At 37.1% G+C, this 19,996-nt stretch overlaps 2 protein-coding genes across 2 annotated transcripts; both read right to left on the reverse strand.

Moving 5' to 3' along the window:
- Positions 1-398: 398 nt before the first annotated feature.
- LOC139774819 (glutamate receptor ionotropic, delta-2-like) lies at positions 399-4,673 on the reverse strand. The gene is made up of 8 exons (XM_071710296.1): positions 4,233-4,673; positions 3,668-3,994; positions 3,089-3,245; positions 2,441-2,649; positions 2,003-2,089; positions 1,761-1,921; positions 873-1,373; positions 399-663 (listed from the first exon to the last, which is right to left on the reverse strand). The coding sequence occupies exons 1-8, from the start codon at positions 4,671-4,673 to the stop codon at positions 399-401; spliced, it is 2,148 nt and encodes a 715-aa protein (XP_071566397.1).
- Positions 4,674-12,371: 7,698 nt separating this feature from the next.
- On the reverse strand, positions 12,372-17,314 carry LOC139774809 (probable glutamate receptor). The gene is made up of 7 exons (XM_071710290.1): positions 16,817-17,314; positions 16,261-16,587; positions 15,390-15,546; positions 14,741-14,949; positions 14,326-14,412; positions 14,087-14,244; positions 12,372-13,691 (listed from the first exon to the last, which is right to left on the reverse strand). The coding sequence occupies exons 1-7, from the start codon at positions 17,252-17,254 to the stop codon at positions 13,427-13,429; spliced, it is 1,641 nt and encodes a 546-aa protein (XP_071566391.1). The 5' UTR covers positions 17,255-17,314; the 3' UTR covers positions 12,372-13,426.
- Between the last annotated feature and the right edge of the window lie 2,682 nt (positions 17,315-19,996).

Genomic DNA, 19,996 nt, shown 5'->3' on the forward strand with positions numbered 1-19,996 from the left:
TTCAACGCCTTCAATTTATTATATGTAATAAAACTCAATAACAAAAACAATTTAAAAATTTTTTCAACAAAAGCATTTCAAGTTAACATTTCAAGTTGCTCGACCGCAGTGAAAAGCATGTGGACAGTGACTATAGTCCCTGCTCGGCCGCAGTGAGCAGTATAATGGACTGCAGTGACTATAGTCATTCTCCGTACCGAAAGGGTTAATGCGATATTTAAATGTAAGGAAACTATAAGGATCACATACGTGGTCCTCACTTGGTCCGTATCAGGTAACCTTTTCAGGACCTTATACGATTAAAATCCTCATGTCCCATGATCATGCGCTGCGTTATTTTCGGATCAGGGCCATATTCAGATAACCTGACTCGGGCCTGACCAAAAAATCAGGCATTTTTATTTGGACCTGATATTGCCTTGCGGCTTGCCAGGATTTCTGCTCGGGTTGTTGTTCTTAGATCGAGTTTTAGACGAATAATACACTTTCTCGATTATCAAGATAAGAAGTGCCAGGACCATACTGCCCGCCAACATCATCAGAGCTGGCGTTACATCGCTTAATTCGACCAAACCGTAATAAGGTACCTCTCTCGGATTATCTCGTATAAGATATTTGTTCTTCAATTTGCTTATAACGCCATTAAGCTGAAATCTCCGGAAGCTGAAAAATGTGAAAAGATATTTAGAGTATTTATTCTTGAAGAGGGCTCCCCCGACGGGTTCCTACCTTGCCGAAGCCTCGGGGCGGGCGTGCGTGGTACGCGGGACGCGGGGGACGACGGGACCGCTCGGCGGACCCGGTGTTCTCGGGGGCTGCGGGTGGCCGCCCTGAGGCGGATGGGGGGGCTTAAGGACGCGCACGGGGATCACCCGCTCAGGGGTGTAGCCGGGCGCGCCCGACCAAAAGGAACCTCCCAAGCCAAGGTGTGAGCAACCGTGCTGATGGCTGCGTGGCGCAGGGGGTGCTGCGTCGCAAACGGTGCCTTCCGGAAACCGGGCGACCTCCGGGAGTAACCCCTTCGGGGGAAGCCAAGCTCTGGGCAATTTCCGATCGGTCTCGTATTATAAAATCTTTGAAGGTTTAAATTTCTCTCGTTTCCCTTTCGCAACTTATTCCTTACGCCGAGATTATAACTCAATTTTTTAACGGGCAATTTGTTGTTCTTAGATCGAGTTTTAGACGAATAATACACTCTCTCGATTATCAAGATAAGAAGTGCCAGGACCATACTGCCCGCCAACATCGTCAGAGCTGGCGTTACATCGCTTAATTCGACCAAAACGTAAGAAGGTACCTCTTTCGGATTATCTCGTATGAAATATCTGTTCTTCAATTTGCTTATAGCGCCATTAAGCTGAAATCTCCGCAAGCTGAAAAATGTGAAAAGATATTTAGAATATTTATTCGCTTAAAAAGGGAAAAGCAGTCGTAAGAGTAGTTCTATCTGAATATAATACATTTCTTGTAATTTTGTGATTTCAACAACATTAAAATTTAACGATATTCTCGCATTCTTAAATAAGTATTTATAAGACCAAATATATGAAATTTATACCTTAAAAGTTATTAAAAATTATATTTTTAGAATTAGTGATATTAATAAAATTTATCGATTTATCATATGCATCAACAAACACTCAACTTATAAACATCAGACAATTACGTAGTACAATAAAGGATAACAGTTTTCCAAACAATAAATGTATATTAAATAATAAAATATATCTTTGTAAATTAATATATACATTAGGACTTACTGGTAATTCATGAGGCCAGTGTAAGGATTACCTTTCGTTAGAGTTAGCGCCGCATTGCCGACTCTTCCGGTCTCAATATATACGACACTACACGGTATAATGTTAAGATCTCTGTTAAATACCTCCGCCGCGTAAAACGCTAACTTGTTTCTCTCGCAGAGCTGCGTAAGAATTGATATGAAAATGCACGACTTAATGAAACTTAACGTCGTTGATTTCATTAATTAAGTAATATCGCTAACTTGCTTGAATCCCTCCGTCGGTGATAGCGGTAAAAGCTTCTCTTCCAGCAGTTCGTACATTTGCACGAAAACGGGATCTTTGGCGTGCTACAAATTTTGAGAAAGCATAATTTGAAGAAAAATATTTTTTTCCCAGTTGTGTAGTCGGAATAGGGGATGTCTCTTCCTTAGAATTTTCGCCAGTAATACTTACATTATAAGAATACAAAAAAGAATTTAAGAACAATATATTCTCTACAAATTAAATTCTCTAACGTTTAAAATTGCCTCTACAAGAAAATTACTAAATTATTAAGATTTATTGTGTATGTCATGTAATAACTAATACAATCACGAGACTATGCTTTTATTTGCGAGCGTTTCAATCGAAATTACTGTGACTGACAAATTACTGTTGCGCAAGAATAATTTCTGCGCTTTAAATAACGGCGAGCTCACACTAAGATCGTCGTACTCGGCGCTATTTTGCATCACAATTAATTTGTAAGAGCCATCCTCAATGTAACCCTCCAGAGTGGAAAAAGGCAGTTTGGGCATACAGAGTACTATATTGCTGATATACGAGGCGGAATAGATGGCCAGAATTACTATCGACGAAACAGAAATCGAGAGAAAAGCCAGTCTCATCGATGACTCGCTGGGAAATTCTTTGGATAAAATATACATTTGCATTATTATTTTGGTGTCAAATATACATATATATGTAGAGGAAAGTCCCCTATTATGAGATACCACATCTATTTTGCGTGATTGCCGGAAGTTTATGTGCAGAATTGAAAAATGTAGAAGGCGAGAGTACGCACGATCGAATAATGAATTTCCCACTAAACAGGTTTTACTCTAAGGGCAATAAGTTCATGATGAAACCAACAAATAGAATTTATTAGTTTGGCAGAAACCTCGCTATCGCTTATTAGGAGCCTATCTCATAATAGGGGACTTTCCTCTATATATATGGCATATATTGACATATATATTAGCATATATTGATACATATCGACGCATCACACATAATTGCTTAAAACGTGACTAATAACACAAAAATATTATGCTAGACAAATATTGAATGTCTCTAGTAAACGTTACCTGACAAACCTTGCTGACAATAAATCCCCCAAACATTAATATAGTTTTCGAACATCAAGTTCATCGAAAAGTATCCTCTTGTCTTCATGATAGTCAATAGAATAGAAGCTGCTATTATTATCATTAATAATGTTATCCAAGTTCCATAGCTGAATGCCTGGAACATTTATCGGTGAAAGAAAGCAGCAATTTATTCCACTTTGTTACCGTGAATCTTTAGCATAAATTATCTTAACACTGTTTTTTGTTCAATGTTAACACTTTTCCCAGAGATGTAATTAAACAATCTTAAGTAATTGCATTTTTAATTTTATAAATGAACAGGATGATTATAAAGTCTTTGTGCAGTTTTAAACTTCTATCATTGTACAATTAGAGGGGTAAAAATTACAGTGGTGTAAGTAAAATATTTTAAAAAATTTGACTTACCTATACAACTGTAATTTTTAGCCCTCCAATTGTAGCCAATATAATTACCATAGGCATATGTAATACATATATTAAATAATGCATGTCTACTATTAATACACCTAATACTAATTTATGTATAGGTATTGTTGATATAAAGATAATTATTACCCTTAAGTATAAAGACCATTCCACCAAGAGTGTGTTAGGCTCCTTAAAATAAAGGCGGTATGGCGAGCGTATCAGTGGTATTGTATAGTCGATGACGTTTTGTCTGCCAGTCGTCATCGCGAATGCGGAGATACCGATATCAGCTTCGTTGGCCACCAACTGGCCGATCGCACCTGTCCACACCTTTTTCTCATTGCTCCAGATGCCGTATCCCTCCACCGGATCCAGAATCTCCACCGTGAAGTTCATCATTTTGCTGAGATCTATCAGCAACAGACCGAAAAACCCGTCGACCGTACCGTTCTCGTGCGAGATCAGCAGCGAGTTCTTCGTGCATATATCAACAGAATTGTCAAGTCAATTTACGCGAATCTACGGATCTATAAATCATTGTTAAGGAGTAATAAATAATCGTTCAGATCATTGTAATATCGATTTCGTAGCAAATTGCGAGATAATTTTTTTTCAAGGTGACTATTTTCTAGAAGGTCGTCGCTCACGACCATTTTCCGATTCGCAAAAGAAGTAACGCACAACGGAGCTCGAGGAAGAGCGAAAAACTTACGTTCGTGGATGCCACGCGTACAACATCGCCGAACATGTCGCTCCTTCTAGCGTAGAGGGACTTTCGCGTCCTTAAAAGTAAACCTCTATCGGGGGACCACAAGGCCAGGTCAAACGTTCTGGTGCGATTATCGCGAATGGCGTACCACTCGACTAGAATCGGGCGAGCGTAGCAGAGAACCAGCATCTGTGTCCTGAAATCCACGTTGAATACGTTATCGGTTGGATGTCTACAGCGCTCCTCGAGAGGATTTCCAGGACGCTGAAGAAACATAACGAGCCAAATGGGAAAAGAGATGGGCTTTATGCTCCTCGTGGTCTCGGCGAACTCGTCCATGGTCTCCTCGGTGTCGAGGAGAACGACAAACAACGGCCGCGTGACATTCTTCCAGTACTTGTTGTACTCACTCGTCAGATCCGAGAAAGTTATGGTCACGGTCATGACTTGGCGTCGTGAGAATTCGCGCGACCACGTGTGCACCAATGTCATCGTGTTCAAATCTGTAATATTCGAATCGAAGATGGTATTATATTTTACTTGTTGTCAGAATTAAATACTTTCTAAACCATAACTGCATTTAATTTCTTCAACACTGTTAACCCTCAGGGTACGGACTATAAAAAGGTTACGTTCCGTACGGACATGGGTTAGCCTAACCCGGCGACTTTGATTGACTGTATATCGGGCTGTAATTTGTCAATTGAAACAATTTTTTTTTTTTTTGGATCGGAAATTTTCTCAAAAATACAATGGCGTTGATAGATTTATTACATTATTTGTTTAAACAAAGATACATTTGAAAACACCATTCACTTTCTTTGAAATGGCGCTACTTTCAAAATTCGCTCGGGTTACGCTAACCCAGTCCGTACCCTGAGGGTTAAATTCATAGGGTTAAATTAAACTCAATTTTGCGAGTAATTTTTAACCATTCCATAGGTCGCCAATGCTCCTACTCAATATGTAGTTAATTTAACTAAAATAATGTTAATTTGACTAAACCAATGGAGTTAAAATAATCCTATTTTGTTTCAAACTAACTAACTCATGGTATTGGTTTAAATTTCATCCTGTAACCTTTAATAGTGAAGGATAAAAGTTAGAAAAAAGTGACTTAATTTTTTTTATTTAATTACATTTTATTCAATTTAAATCCGTAACAATTAGATAAAAAAGAAAATGATTTTTTGAAAAATTGAAAATATCTTTAACGTTAAAGAATATCGTATAGAAATGAAATAATTTGCACGTGAAATGATGATTCAATATTTGTTCGAAAGTTCGCGGAAGTGCAGTATGAGAAATGATAACCGGAAACTGTTCCCGGTATCTACTCACCGTAATTGTCAGACCACACGAAAATAACACACGACGTGCGATAATATCTGTGGACGTCGTTGATCAGTTGGAAATAATTGTTAATGCCCATACTTTCTGTCAGCGTTTTGGTGCCCAACACGAGGAAAAGTATTACGATTGATCGCCCTGTCGCGTATGTCATTTTGCAAAATGCAGATTAACGGCTACTGTGTAAAAAATAAATTTCGATTTCATCCAGTTGGACAATGTTGCAATAAATAATTAACGTTTAATTCGGAAAAATTATCCCTCTTGTGAACAAAAACGAACAGGTGAGACTGTAGAGAGGCACAAAGAAATCGGAATCCTAAATCCTACTAAACACAACAATGAATTGAAGAGTCCTTTATCGAAAAAGCTCACAGCGCGGCTATCGCCGCCGGAGGTGTTAAAAAGAGGAATGAGGATACTGCAATGCGATTCTCTCAAGGGTGCGAACGCGTGACTGAAGGGCGATCATCGCATACAAGAATTTATTGGATCCTAGGATCTATATAATTAATTGCGGCAGCATTATTATACAAATTATGTAGATGGGGGTATGCGACGGTACAATTTTTATCGGCGAATTATCGGCCAAACCGATAAATTATTCGCTGTCGTTAAGCTCACCATAGCTGGCATTACTTATCCATCTACTTCTTATACACCCGTTACTATTTCAAGTTATATCGACGTATCTTAGCTTTCAACTCGATGCATAAAGATCAATAAATTTAAACGTGCATGTCTCGCAAAAGGGATGTGGTGTTGAGCATGGAAAAAATTTATTTGATATTGATAATTTAATTATTTAATATATTGTTTAATTTGATTTCTTATGTTGAATACTTTGAATGATTGTCAACGAAAATTAAATGACTTTCAAAAAAAAAATGCTAAAACTGAAGTTTTGTTTTCTTCTCTCGCTAGGAAGATGTTTTAAATTCTTATTTTATTTTAGTGTTAACACGCTGCAAACATAATAATTTGCAATATAATAACTTAAATTTTCATTTATGTACTATAATCACTAGGCTTAGAAAAAATTCAAAATTGTTAATAATATTAATATTTAAGTAACATTTCGAAAATTATTCAAAATCGCCCACGCACGACTCGTAAGCCAGCCATTCTTCCCATTTCATCTTTGGCAGAGCTGGTCACATTTGAAAATATCGACGACATGTTTAATATGTTTAATACTTAATACTTATTATTTCCCCTCGTTTGAAACTGTCGCGGAAACGTCTTGTGACTCACAAACCATTTATCACTCCATATGCACGGAGAAAAAAGTGATGTACGTTGCATCAACAGCATTAAGTCTAATTGAAAATAATCTTGTTAATTCAATTCATGCTTTCGTTTTAATAAAATAAGTATTTCTTCTTTTAATAAAATAAGTATTGTTTCACTAATACTGTTTATTGTCTATTGAATTAACAAGCTTACTTCCAATTAGCCTGATACTGTTGATACAACATCATTTTTTTCTCTATGTGCGTCAGCGTGAACAAAATCACACGATAGATATTGTATTAAACGTGATTATAATTCCATATTACCGATACCGAATACAACATTGTCTCTGACATAACTTTGATCGCTCAAAAGGTGTACGAGCAGAAGTGAAAGTCGAGCTCCTCGATCGCCGAGTAAACTTTTACGGGTATACTAATTGTTAGTCGTAGTCGGCACTACCACGTAGAACGATTAACTTATAGGTACCATCGTCGACGAATTCTTCTATCATCTGAAAAGGCAGAACGCGAGTGCATGCCGTTATAGGAAGCAGACTAACGCCGCCGAATAGTGAACCGCTATCAACACCGCTGTCAAAAATATCGTCAAGTACGCGATGCGCAACGACATTCTTTTCGGAAAGAAAAAATTTACTTAAAGCTCCAGTCAACTTTTGAAGAAGGAAAGAATAGAGTCCAAGATTAATCTAATTAAAATAATTTATTAAACGGCACAGTATTATTATTACTGTTATACAGATATATGTCCTAGCAATAATAATACTGTGCCGTTTGGAAGATATTTCGAACTGACCCCCGTAATCTCCGTACTTGTCTCCAGGATGGGTGAATTAACGAGCGCCGCGGAATAACGTCTTCGGACGCTCAGTATATCACGTCGACTAAGACGTCGACGTTGAAGTGAATCCTTGCCGAAGTGCCGAGAAGAACGACAAAGCGACATCGGACACTTGGAGGATCGGTCGAGGGAAGTTTTCAGCGCGATGGACCGGGGAGATCAACTAAACGGGTAAAACTTCCGCTTAGCAGGACAAATGTCTCCCGGTCGCAGTAATACGCAGGGTAAATGCAGGGACGTAGATACATATCGAGCGCTTCAGATAACATAATTGCGGTGATTCTGCGACGTGGAAATTGCGATCGATCAAACGGGGTAATTTGCTTTAATCGCTCTCCTTCCTTGCGCTGTCGCTATAAATGATAAGAATCAACGATATCTTCTTAATATTTATGTTAAATAATAAAATGCGAGATTTGGAAATATACACAGTTAATTAAGCGCAAGGTCTTCCCCGGCTGTTAACGTTACAGTTTACAATAAATAAAAATACCTTTTTATTAAGTATTCTAAAAGTAATTAAACATTCCATTTATGTCAAATAATAAACATGTCCGGAGATACTGATTAATTGCTAAGCGCGATTAATTCTTAGATTAGATTTGCACCGATGTGAATCACTCATATATGGCGATACGAAAGTGAATGGTATAAATGTGATGCGAGATTTGTACTACGTACAAAATCGTTGACTTTACGCCCATAAATTTGAAAATATCGTTCGTATCCGACTCTGGACACATCCATATGACTGTGCGATTTTCAGTAGACATAAAGGAAATCTGTGTATATATTATATATTATTATATTACATATATGTATGTATAAATAATGTATGATCGACGATACATAAATCATGAAATGCATAGAACGATTGTCGCAACTTCAAATTCTAAAAAAATAAATAAATAAACAAATTAGAAAATTGAATGAATCACAACAGCAGCCTCATTGTTGCGGATTGCGAGCAATAAGTAGTTATCTTCAAGCTATAATCGATTATGAAAACGTTCAAGAAAAATACAGAGAGCGACCTCAAGCTGATAATATATAATATATATACATACATATGTCACATCTGTTTGTGCGATTGCTTTCTGGACAGCTCTTATTAGTTTCGAAGTTAATGCATAATGATATGATTCATCGATCGCCTCGCGGTCGAAGAGTGCTGCTGGCGATCATCAAATTCGCCTAGTAATCATGGCACCAAAAATGATTCAGCGACTACCGTGCGAACAACCGGCCTCGTTGCTTTCACAACAATTGCTAATTTATGAGCGATGTTAATACAAGAAAATAGTGACTGTTAATATCGTCATTCAATCAGAGAGAATTTATATCGTTACTTTTATTGACATCGGCATTTTTAATATTTCCTGCTTCTCCGATAATTCTAATTTGTAAATTATAATGAGTATAATAGCTATATAATAGCCACAAACGTATTTATATTATCTCGATCTATACTAATTAAAATTGTTTAATCTCAATTGCATTTTTTTTAGATTTTTCTGTCAATAACTACCTTTTATTGTCGTTTTACGCGCCGCTTATGTGATATACTAAAAAAATGCAATTATTTCCAAGTTTTCGTCGACGACGCAACGTCCACGCGTAGCGGCACCGACGAGGTTTTCAGTCGTGGCACACATTTATATTTTATAATTATGCGAAATAACGCGGTTATCCTCGGCTTATCGCCACCTATAGTCCTGGCATCTCTGCCTACACCTTGCCGCGCCATTCTTGCGGCGACGCTCGAGCGAAGAGGTAGCAGTGCGAGTCACACGCATTCATGTGTGCTGCCGTAATAAATTATAGTACATCTGATAAAATACTCAATTGATATATGTTTTATGATATTATAAATATTTCGTACCAGCGACGAACGTGCTCATTTTCGGGATGCAAAGCTGTCGTATGGTTCCTCGCCGGCGATAAATTCCCAAAAGCGGGGTACGACTTTGATGCAGTGAGGTGCTCCAGCAGTTTGAAGACCAAAAGTAAAAATCGCGAGACGTGGAAAGAGCAACTGTATGTTAACACGGCAATGCCACGAGTCGTTCAAAGACTCATACGTGACTTTAAATCGCCGCCAATTGTCTATAAGCGGTTCGTCGCGTCGCACTTTCGGGAGCGCAAAGTATCGTGTAGGGGAGAGAGGGGCACTGTAGGACACTTTTTTTAAAGTTCATATCTTTCTCAATTTTTAAGAAATTGGTTCTTTGACTCAATTATAAGTTAATTTGGTTGTTAATACTCAATATAAACGTATAATAAAACAAACACATTTGAGAGTAGTGCGTTGTTTCTACCTTTTAAAATAATGTTCTTTCCGCCCTAATCTGCCTCCCTGGAGGGGAAGTTTAGGACGCTGCTGGGGCAGTTTAGGACTGATAATAAAAATCCAAAATAATTTTCGTCTTCGTATTTTATTTAAAAGTAACAAATCTCTTGCTAGGCAACATCTTACAAACCTCTTTTAATATATTTAGAAAATATATTAAAAATTAATAATATATTTTTGTCTTTATCAATACAGTAGGTAATTTGTAGTAGGCAATCAAATAAACATAAGTGTCCACCTATTGGAACCTTAATTAAGGCAAGAATTAGTCTCACAAATTTCTCTTTCAAATTTATCTCTCTTTCTGTCAAATTTCTTTTTGTCCAATACTGCCCCAACCCTAACTTGAAAAAAGAAAACGTAATATTTTATACCAACTCTTTTATTATGTTGTTGTATTTCGTTTATTGCAACGCAAAACATATAATCATAACCAGAATATACAACTGAATTTCCTTTTGAGCAATAGTTTAATATAAAAATACTTACATTTGCGAGCTAAAATAATTACAACAGCCAGCGAAAATCACTAACAGCTAGTAGATTAGTTTGACAACTAACAGCGTGGAAGCTCTCATGTAAAGTTTATCTATCGACCGGTTGCCAACCAAAAAATGCGTTTAACATAAAAAAAAAGTGACAAATTTGTTCTTTATTCGAGATCGGCTAAACTGCCTCTGTCCTAAAGTGCCTCCTTCTCCCCTAATAATAATATAATTATGACATAATTATTACCGTTTTCCTAATTTAAATTCGGGAATGCCGTACAAGTGTCGCAACCAATTATGCCTTTCCGTCGCGATGTATTTACGGGCAATAATTGTCTTGTAACAGCGACGCCTTACTTACGTGCGTCCGGTACTCATTTTTTGTGTACCGAAAAATACTTGGATTTTTCCCGTGATAATCCTCTCCCATTGGGTACAACCTTGCAGATGGTGGAGGGGCTCAGTACCCCGAGGGGTTCAGGATACGTATTACGGAACTTCTCAAAATGGATTTCGATCAGAGTTTAATTATTTCCTAGATTTCTATTGTATTATTTATGGAAAACTGTCATTTTGACAGTGAATCAACGACGACTGCCATTTGTGTTCCATGAGCGAAACACGAAGTAAATTAAATATGTATTTTAAAAGGAGATTTTCTTCTTTCTTTCTTTTTTTTTATTATATATATGTTCCTCCATTATAATAATAGTATCAGTATTATTTTAATGATAATGATAGGGAAGACCGGGGCTATTCGTGACACTGCTGAAATTTTGTCGCGGGCCTAACTTTAAAATGCTTGCTGCTAGAAACCTGTAATATCAATGACAGATGTCTCTTAGTGTCCTACTCTAGGTACCAACGGAATGGCATTTGCGTGTCAACCTTTTTTTTCTCTCAGTGACAAAAAGTCTGACTTCAAGTGCACAAAGTAAAATTTTTCAAATCTCGAAAATTTGTTTTCTCGCCGAATAATAAGAGATCCGAAACGGTAAGTTGTATTCAGTCACTCGACTTCACTAAGCATAATGCATGAGTAGATTTTATAGTATTCTTTCTTATCTGTGAGTCACGTATCATGAATGAGGAAAAACCACGCCGGGGCATTTCGTGACACGAGCGAACAGGGTAATCAAAAAAACCACGAATAAGCGTTCAAAGAAAGAACCAGTTCGCAGGGGCCGTGGACGCCTTCGAAAAGTGGTTCCCCGTAATCGAATGTGAGCGATGAGGGTGATTAATGGAACAGGCGTTACTTTTTTCCTCATAATTTTTTATACATATAATTTGTAAATTCTGACAAATAAAGGCTTTATCAAAGTATAAAGTAGATAAAAATTACAAAAACGAAAGAAATCCATATAGTTTGTTCAATCAGAGAAAGTGTCACGCATTACCCCATGGCCTGTCACGAATTACCCCGATCCCGGGGCAATTCGTGACACATGACACAGCGATACATTTCTTGATATATTTCGAGACTCGTAAGAGAAAAACCTATATTTTCTTTTCTTTTAAACTAGAGAGATGGACGATTACATCGCACTAATAAAATTTTTTTAAACATTTATACGAAGCGAGAAAAAAATTCGACACAAAAATGTATGACGAATAGCCCCGGTCTCCACTACTTTACAGTGGTGTAAATACGAATAAAACGATTATTCAATTATCAACTGAAGTAGTTCAGTTTACAATCGGTTTTCTTATTTCTACACGGAGAGAATTTTCTCTTAAAATTTACCCTGAAATCATGGTAGTTTTGGGACAACATGTACCACCAAGAATTTTATGCGAGCTATTTTGATTAATATCTACCATAATAAAATATATTAATATCTATTACATTAAAATATGAAATATGTTTGATTAATTTTACTAAAATATATCTAGGAAATTTCAATAATTTTTCAAAATTTACCAATCTGCTTGATAATTTTTATCACGTTGTTTGTAAAATGTCTTTTGTATATTTTAAAAATTCCTTGGTAGCCAAGTTGTCCTAAGATTGTAGTGAATTTAAGGGTAAAATATAACAAAAAATTCTCTCCGTGTACTGTAACGATTAATGTGATTACGAATATATATATTTCAGTTTTATTCTTTAATCTTTAGTTTCTTTTAAGAAACTACTTGATTGTAGGTGCTGAGAATCCTGCCATTCCACATGTGCGAAAAATTCACTTTACAATATGGCAGCTGATCACGTGACGTAAAGTTCGTGTGACAACACAGTTGAAACTGTGGTAAGAGAATTCGGTTAAACTACGGCTGTGTTCCAAAATTCACTGTCAGCGCTGACGTGTACTGTAGATTTCCAGCACTGGCTGGTGAATTTTGAAACATTGCTTTCACCATTTTTGATGCCAATTACATTTCTATCACTAAATTACCGACTTATCCCTTAACTCTTTCGGTACGGGGTGACCGGGACGCGAACGGCCCTCCAGTGGCCGGAGCGTCGATCCGCCGATATACGCGATTCGGCCGAGAGAGCTAGGCACTCGACGTTCAACGCCTTCAATTATTATATGTAATAAAGCTCAATAACAAAAACAATTTAAAAAATTTATCAACAGAAGCATTTCAAGTTAACATTTCAAGTTGCTCGGCCGCAGTGAACAGCATATTTGGACAGTGACTATAATAGTCCCTGCTCGGCCGCAGTGAGCAGTATAATGGACTGCAGTGACTATAGTCATTCTCCGTACCGAACGGGTTAATGCGATATTTAAATGTAAGGAAACTATAAGGATCACATACGTGGTCCTCACTTGGTCCGTATCAGGTAACCTTTTCAGGACCTTATACGATTAAAATCCTCATGTCCCATGATCATGCGCTGCGTTATTTTCGGATCAGGGCCATATTCAGATTACCTGACTCGGGCCTGACCAAAAAATCAGGCATTTTTATTTGGACCTGATATTGCCTTGCGGCTTGCCAGGATTTCTGCTCGGGTTGTTGTTCTTAGATCGAGTTTTAGACGAATAATACACTTTCTCGATTATCAAGATAAGAAGTGACAGGACCATACTGCCCGCCAACATCGTCAGAGCTGGCGTTACATCGCTTAATTCGACCAAACCGTAATAAGGTACCTTTCTCGGATTATCTCGTATGAAATATTTGTTCTTCAATTTGCTTATAACGCCATTAAGCTGAAATCTCCGCAAGCTGAAAAATGTGAAAAGATATTTAGAGTATTTATTCTTGAAGAGGGAAAAGCAGTAGTAAGAGTAGTTCTATCTGAATATAATACATTTCTTGTAATTTTGTGATTTTAACAACATTAAAATTTAACGATATCCTCGCATCCTTAGATAAATATTTATAAGACCAAATATATGAAATTTATACCTTAAAAGTTATTAAAAATTATATTTTTAAGAATTAATGATATTAATAAAATTCAACGATTTATCATATGCATCAACAAACACTCAACTTATATAAACATCAGACAATTACGTATATAGTACAATAAAGGATGACAGTTTTCCAAACAATAAATGTATATTAAATAATAAAATATATCTTACTTGTAAATAAATATATACATTAGGACTTACTGGTAATTCATGAGGCCAGTGTAAGGATTCCCTTTCGTTAGAGCTATCGCCAAATTGACGATTCTTCCGGTCTCAATATATACGACTCTACACGGTATAATGTTAAGCTCTTTAAATACCGCCGTCGTGTAAAGCGCTAACTTGTTTCTCTCGCAGAGCTGCGTAAGAATTGATATGAAAATGGACGACTTAATGAAACTTAACATTGTAGATTTCATTAATTAAGTAATATCGCTAACTTGCTTGAATCCCTCCGTCGTTGATAGCGGTAAATGCTTTTCTTCCAGCAGTTCGTACATTTGCAGGAAAACGGGATCCTTGTGATGCTACAAAATTTGAGAAAGCATAATTTGAAGAAAAATATTTTTTTTCCCAGTTGTAGTCGGAATAGGATGTCTCTTCCTTAGAATTTTCGTCAGTAATACTTACATTATAAGAATACAAAAAAGAATTTAAGAACAATATATTCTCTACAAATTAAATTCTCTAACGTTTAAAATTACCTCTACAAGAAAATTACTAAATTATTAAGATTTATTGTGTATGTCATATGTAATACTAATACAATCACGAGACTATGCTTTTATTTGCGAGCGTTTTAATCGAAATTACTGTGACTGACAAATTACTGTTGCGCTTTAAATAAAGGCTCACACTAAGAACATCGTAGTGGGCGCTATTTTGCATCACAATTAATTTGTAAGAACCATCCTTAACGTAACCCTCCAAAGTGGAAAAAGGCAGTTTGTGCGTACAGAGCACTAGAATGCTGATAAACGAGGCGGAATAGATGGCCAGAATTACTATCGACGAAGCAGAAATCGAGAGAAAAGCCAGTCTCACCGGTGACTCGCTGGGAAATTCTTTGCATAAAATATACATGTGCATTATATTATGGTGTCAAATATACATATATATGTAGAGGAAAGTCCCCTATTATGAGATACCACATCTATTTTGCGTAATTGCCGGAAGTTTATGTGCAGAATTGAAAAATGTAGAAGGCGAGTGTACGCACGATCGAATCATGAATTTTCCACTAAACAGGTTTTACTCTAAGGGCAATAAGTTCGTGATGAAACCAACAAATAGAACTTATTAGTTTAGCAGAAACACCTCGCTATCGGTTATTAGGAGCCTATCTCATAATAAGGGACTTTCCTCTATATATATGGCATATATTGACATATATATTAGCATATATTGACACATATCGATGCATCACACACAATTGCTTAAAACGTGACTAATAACAAGAAAATATTATGCTAGACAAATATTGAATGTCTCCAGTAAACGTTACCTGACAAACCTTGCTGACAATAAATCCCCCAAACATTAATATAGTTTTCGAACATCAAGTTCATCGAAAAGTATCCTTTTGTCTTCATGATAGTCAATAAAATAGAAGCTGTTATTATTATCATTAATAATGTTATCCAAGTTCCATAGCTGAATGCCTGGAACATTTATCGGTGAAAAAAAGCAGTAATTTATTCCACTTTGTTACCGTGAATCTTTAGAATAAATTATCTTAACACTGTTTTTTGTTCAATGTTAACACTTTTCTCAGAGATGTAATTAAACAATCTTAAGTAATTGCATTTTTAATTTTATAAATGAACAGGATGTGATTATAAAGTCTTTGTGCAGCTATAACCCTAGAAAGCATATATGAATTTTCTCATACGTGAAAGCGGGGTAATAAATTACCCCAAACTTGTACCGCGTGTATAATGTTTCTATTTGTTGTTAAAAAACTTTGTAATAGATAATTTGTTTTGCTCTTTAATAGGGAAGACGATAGTAGTCATCAGTTTCTGGTAGTAAAAAAAAACAGTAAAAAAATTTCGAAAAACAAATGGATGAAAACGAACCTTCCTAAGTCAGGGGCATAATTTGAATTTCGCGTGGGGTAACGTATTACCCCACATATGCTTTCTAGGGTTAAACTTTTATCATTGTACAATTAGAGGGGTAAAAATTACAGTGGTGTAAGTCAAATATTTTAAAAAATTTGACTTACACCACTGTGGTTTTTACCCCTCCAATTGTAGCCAATATAATTAACATAGGCATATGTAATACATATATATAATGATGCATGTCTACTATATTAATACATCTAATACTAATTTATGTATAGGTACTGTTGATATAAAGATAATTATTACCTTGAAGTATAAAGACCATTCCACCAAGGCTGTGTTAGGCTCCTTAAAATAAAGGCGGTATCGCGAGCGTATCAATGGTATTGTATAGTCGATGACGTTTTGTCTGCCAGTCGTCATCGCGAATGCGGAGATGCCGATATCAGCTTCGTTGGCCACCAACTGGCCGATCGCACCTGTCCACACCTTTTTCTCTTTGCTCCAGCTGCCGTATCCCTCCACCGGAACCAGAATCTCCACCGTGAAGTTCATCACTTTGCTAAGCTCTATCAGCAACATCCCGAAAAGCCCGCCGACCGTACCGTTCTCCTGCGGGGTCAGCGGCGAGTTCTTCGTGCATATATCAACAGAATTGTCAAGTCAATTTACGCGAGTCTACGGATCTATAAATCATCGTTAAGGGTTAATAAATAATCGTTCTAATATCGATTTCGTGGTAAATTGCGAGATAATTTTCTTTCAAGGCGACTATTTTCTAGAAGGTCGTCGTTCACAACGATTTTCTGATTTGCAAAAGAAGCAACGCACAACGGAGCTCGAGGAAGAGCGAAAAACTTACGTTCACGGACGCCACGCGTACAACGTCGCCGAACATGTCGCTCCTTCTAGCGTAGAGGGACTTTTGCGTCCTTAAAAGTAAACCTCTATCGGGGGACCACAAAGCCAGGTCGAACGTTCTGGTGCGATTATCGCGAATGGCGTACCACTCGACTAGAATCGGGCGAGCGTAGCAGAGAACCAGCATCTGGGTCCTGAAGTCCACGTTGAATACGTTATCGGTAGGATGTCTGCAGCGCTCCTCGAGAGGATTCCCAGGACGCTGAAGAAACATAACGAGCCAAGTGGGAAAAGAGATGGGCTTTATGCTCCTCGTGGTCTCGGCGAACTCGCCCATGGTCTCCTCGGTGTCGAGAAGAACGACAAACAACGGCCGCGTGATATTCTTCCAGTAGTCGTACTCACTCGTCAGATCCGAGAAAGTTATGGTCACGGTCATGACTCGGTGTCGTGAGAATTCGCGCGACCACGTGTGCACCAATGTCGTCGTGTTCAAATCTGTAATATTCGCATCGAAGATGGTATTATATTTTACTTGTTGTCAGAATTAAATGTTCTCTAAATCATAACTGCATTTAATTTCTTCAAGGATAAAAATTAGAAAGAAGTGACTTAATTTTTTTTATTTAATTACATTTTATTCAATTTAAATCCGTAACAATTAGATTAAAAAAAAATAATTTTTTGAATCGTATAGAAATGAAATAATTTGCACGTGAAATGATGATTCAATATTTGTTCGAAAGTTCGCGGAAGTGCAGTGTGAGAAATGATAACCGGAAACTGTTCCCGGTATCTACTCACCGTAATTGTCAGGCCGCACGAAAATAACACACGACGTGCGATAATATCTGTGGACGTCGTTGATCAGTTGGAAATAATTGTTAATGCCTATACTCTCTGTCAACGTTTTGGTGCCCAACACGAGGAAAAGTATTACGATTAATCGCGCTGTCGCGTATGTCATTTTGCAAAATGCAGATTAACGGCTACTGTGTAAAAAATAAATGTCAATTTCGTCCAGTTGGACACTGTTGCAATAAATATAATTAACGTTTAATTCGGAAAAATTATCCCTCTTGTGAACTAAAACGAACAGGTGAGACTGTAGAGAGACACAAAGAAATCGGTATCTCAGATTCTGCTAAACACAACAATGAATCAAAGAGTCCTTTATCGAAAAAGCTCACAGCGCGGCTATCGCCGCAAGAGGGTTAAAGAGAGGAATGAGGGTACTGCGATTCTCTCAAGGGTGCGAACGCGTGACTGAAGGACGATCATCGCATACAAGAATTTATCGGATCCTAGAATCTATATAATTAATTGCGGCAGCATTATTACAAATTATGTAGATGGGGGTATGCGACGGTACAATTTTTATCGACGAATCATCGGCCAAACCGATAAATTATTCGCTGTCGTTAAGCTCACCATAGCTGGCATTATTTATCCACCCGCTTCTTATACACCCGTTACTATTTCAAGTAATATCGACGTATCTTAGCTTTCAACTCGATGCATATAGATCAATAAATTTACATGCTCGCAAACGGGATGTGGCTCTGAGCAAGAAAATAATTTAATATATTGTTTAATTTGATTTTTTATATTGGATACCTTGAATGATTGTCAACAAAAATTTAATAACTTTCAAGAAAAATGCTAAAACTGAAGTTTTGTTTTTTTTTCTCGCTATAAGAAGATGTTTTAAATTCTTATTTTATTTTAGTGTTAACACGCTGCAAACATAATAATTCGCAATATAATAACTTAAATCTTCATCTATATACTATAATCACTAGGCTTAGAAAAAATTCAAAATTGTTAATAATATTAATATTTAAATAACATTTTGAAAATCATTCAAGATCGCCCACGCACGACTCGTAAGCCAGCCATCCTTCTCATTTCATCTTTGGCAGAGCTGGATACATTTGAAAATATCGACGACATGTTTAACATGTTTAATTCTTAAATTTCTTAATACTTATTTTCCCTCGTTTGAAACCGTCGCGGAAACGTCTTGTGACTCACAAACCATTTATCACTCCATGTGCACGGAGAAAAAATTGATGTACGTTGCATTAAGGCCAAAGCACATATGACAGTCGTAGTCGTGGACGTAAGTAACGCACAAGCTTTGGCGTATCTTGATCCGTCAGATCGGGGACTACGACCGTCGTATATCGCTACGCCATGTTATGTTCTTTGGCCCTTAGTCTAATTAAAAATGATCTTGTTAATTCATGCTTTTGTTTTAATAAAATAATTATTTCTTCTTTTAATGAAATAAATATATTTAATAAAATAAGTATTGTTTCACTAATACTGTTTATTGTCTATTGAATTAGCAAGCTTACTTCCAATTAGCCTGATACTGTTGATACAACATCATTTTTTTTCTCTATGTGCGTCAGCGTGAACGAAATCACACGGTATATATTGTATTAAACGTGATTATAATTCCATATTACCGAATACAACATGGTCTCTGACATAACTTTGATCGCTCAAAAGGTGTAGAGCAGAAGTGAAAGTCGAGCTCCTCGATCGCCGAGTAAACTTTTACGGGGACTAATTGTAAGTCGTAGTTGGCACTGCCACGTAGAACGATTAACTTATAGGTACCATCGTCGACGAATTCTTCTATCATCTGAAAAGGCAGAATGCGAGTGCACGCCGTTATAGGAAGCAGACTAACGCCGCCGAATAGTGAACCGCTATCAACACCGCTGTCAAAAATATCGTCAAGTACGTGATGCGCAACGACAATCTTTTCGGAAGGAAAAAATTTACTTAAAGCTCCAGTCAACTTTTGAAGAAGGAAAAAATAGAGTCCAAGATTAATCCAATTAAATTAAACGGCACAGTATTATTATTACTAGGACACGTATAACAGATATATGTTCTAGCAATAATAATACTGTGCCGTTTGGAAGATATTTCGAATTGACCCCCGTAATCTCCGTACTTGTCTCCGAGCACCGCGGAATAATGTCTTCGGACGCTCAGTATCACGTCGACGGATCCTTGCCGAAGTGCCGAGAAGAACGAAAAGAGACATCGGACACGCCGAACAGAGCGATAATCTCTTTTTTTTTTCACCGTTGGAGGATCGGTCGAGGGAAGTTTTCAGCGCGATGAACCGGGGAGATTAGCTAAACGGGTAAAACTTCCGCTT

This window comes from Temnothorax nylanderi, unplaced genomic scaffold (genome assembly GCF_030848795.1).
Source record: "Temnothorax nylanderi isolate EJ_2023f unplaced genomic scaffold, tnyl_v1.0 TNYL_tig0088_pilon, whole genome shotgun sequence".
Lineage (NCBI taxonomy): Eukaryota > Metazoa > Arthropoda > Insecta > Hymenoptera > Formicidae > Temnothorax > Temnothorax nylanderi.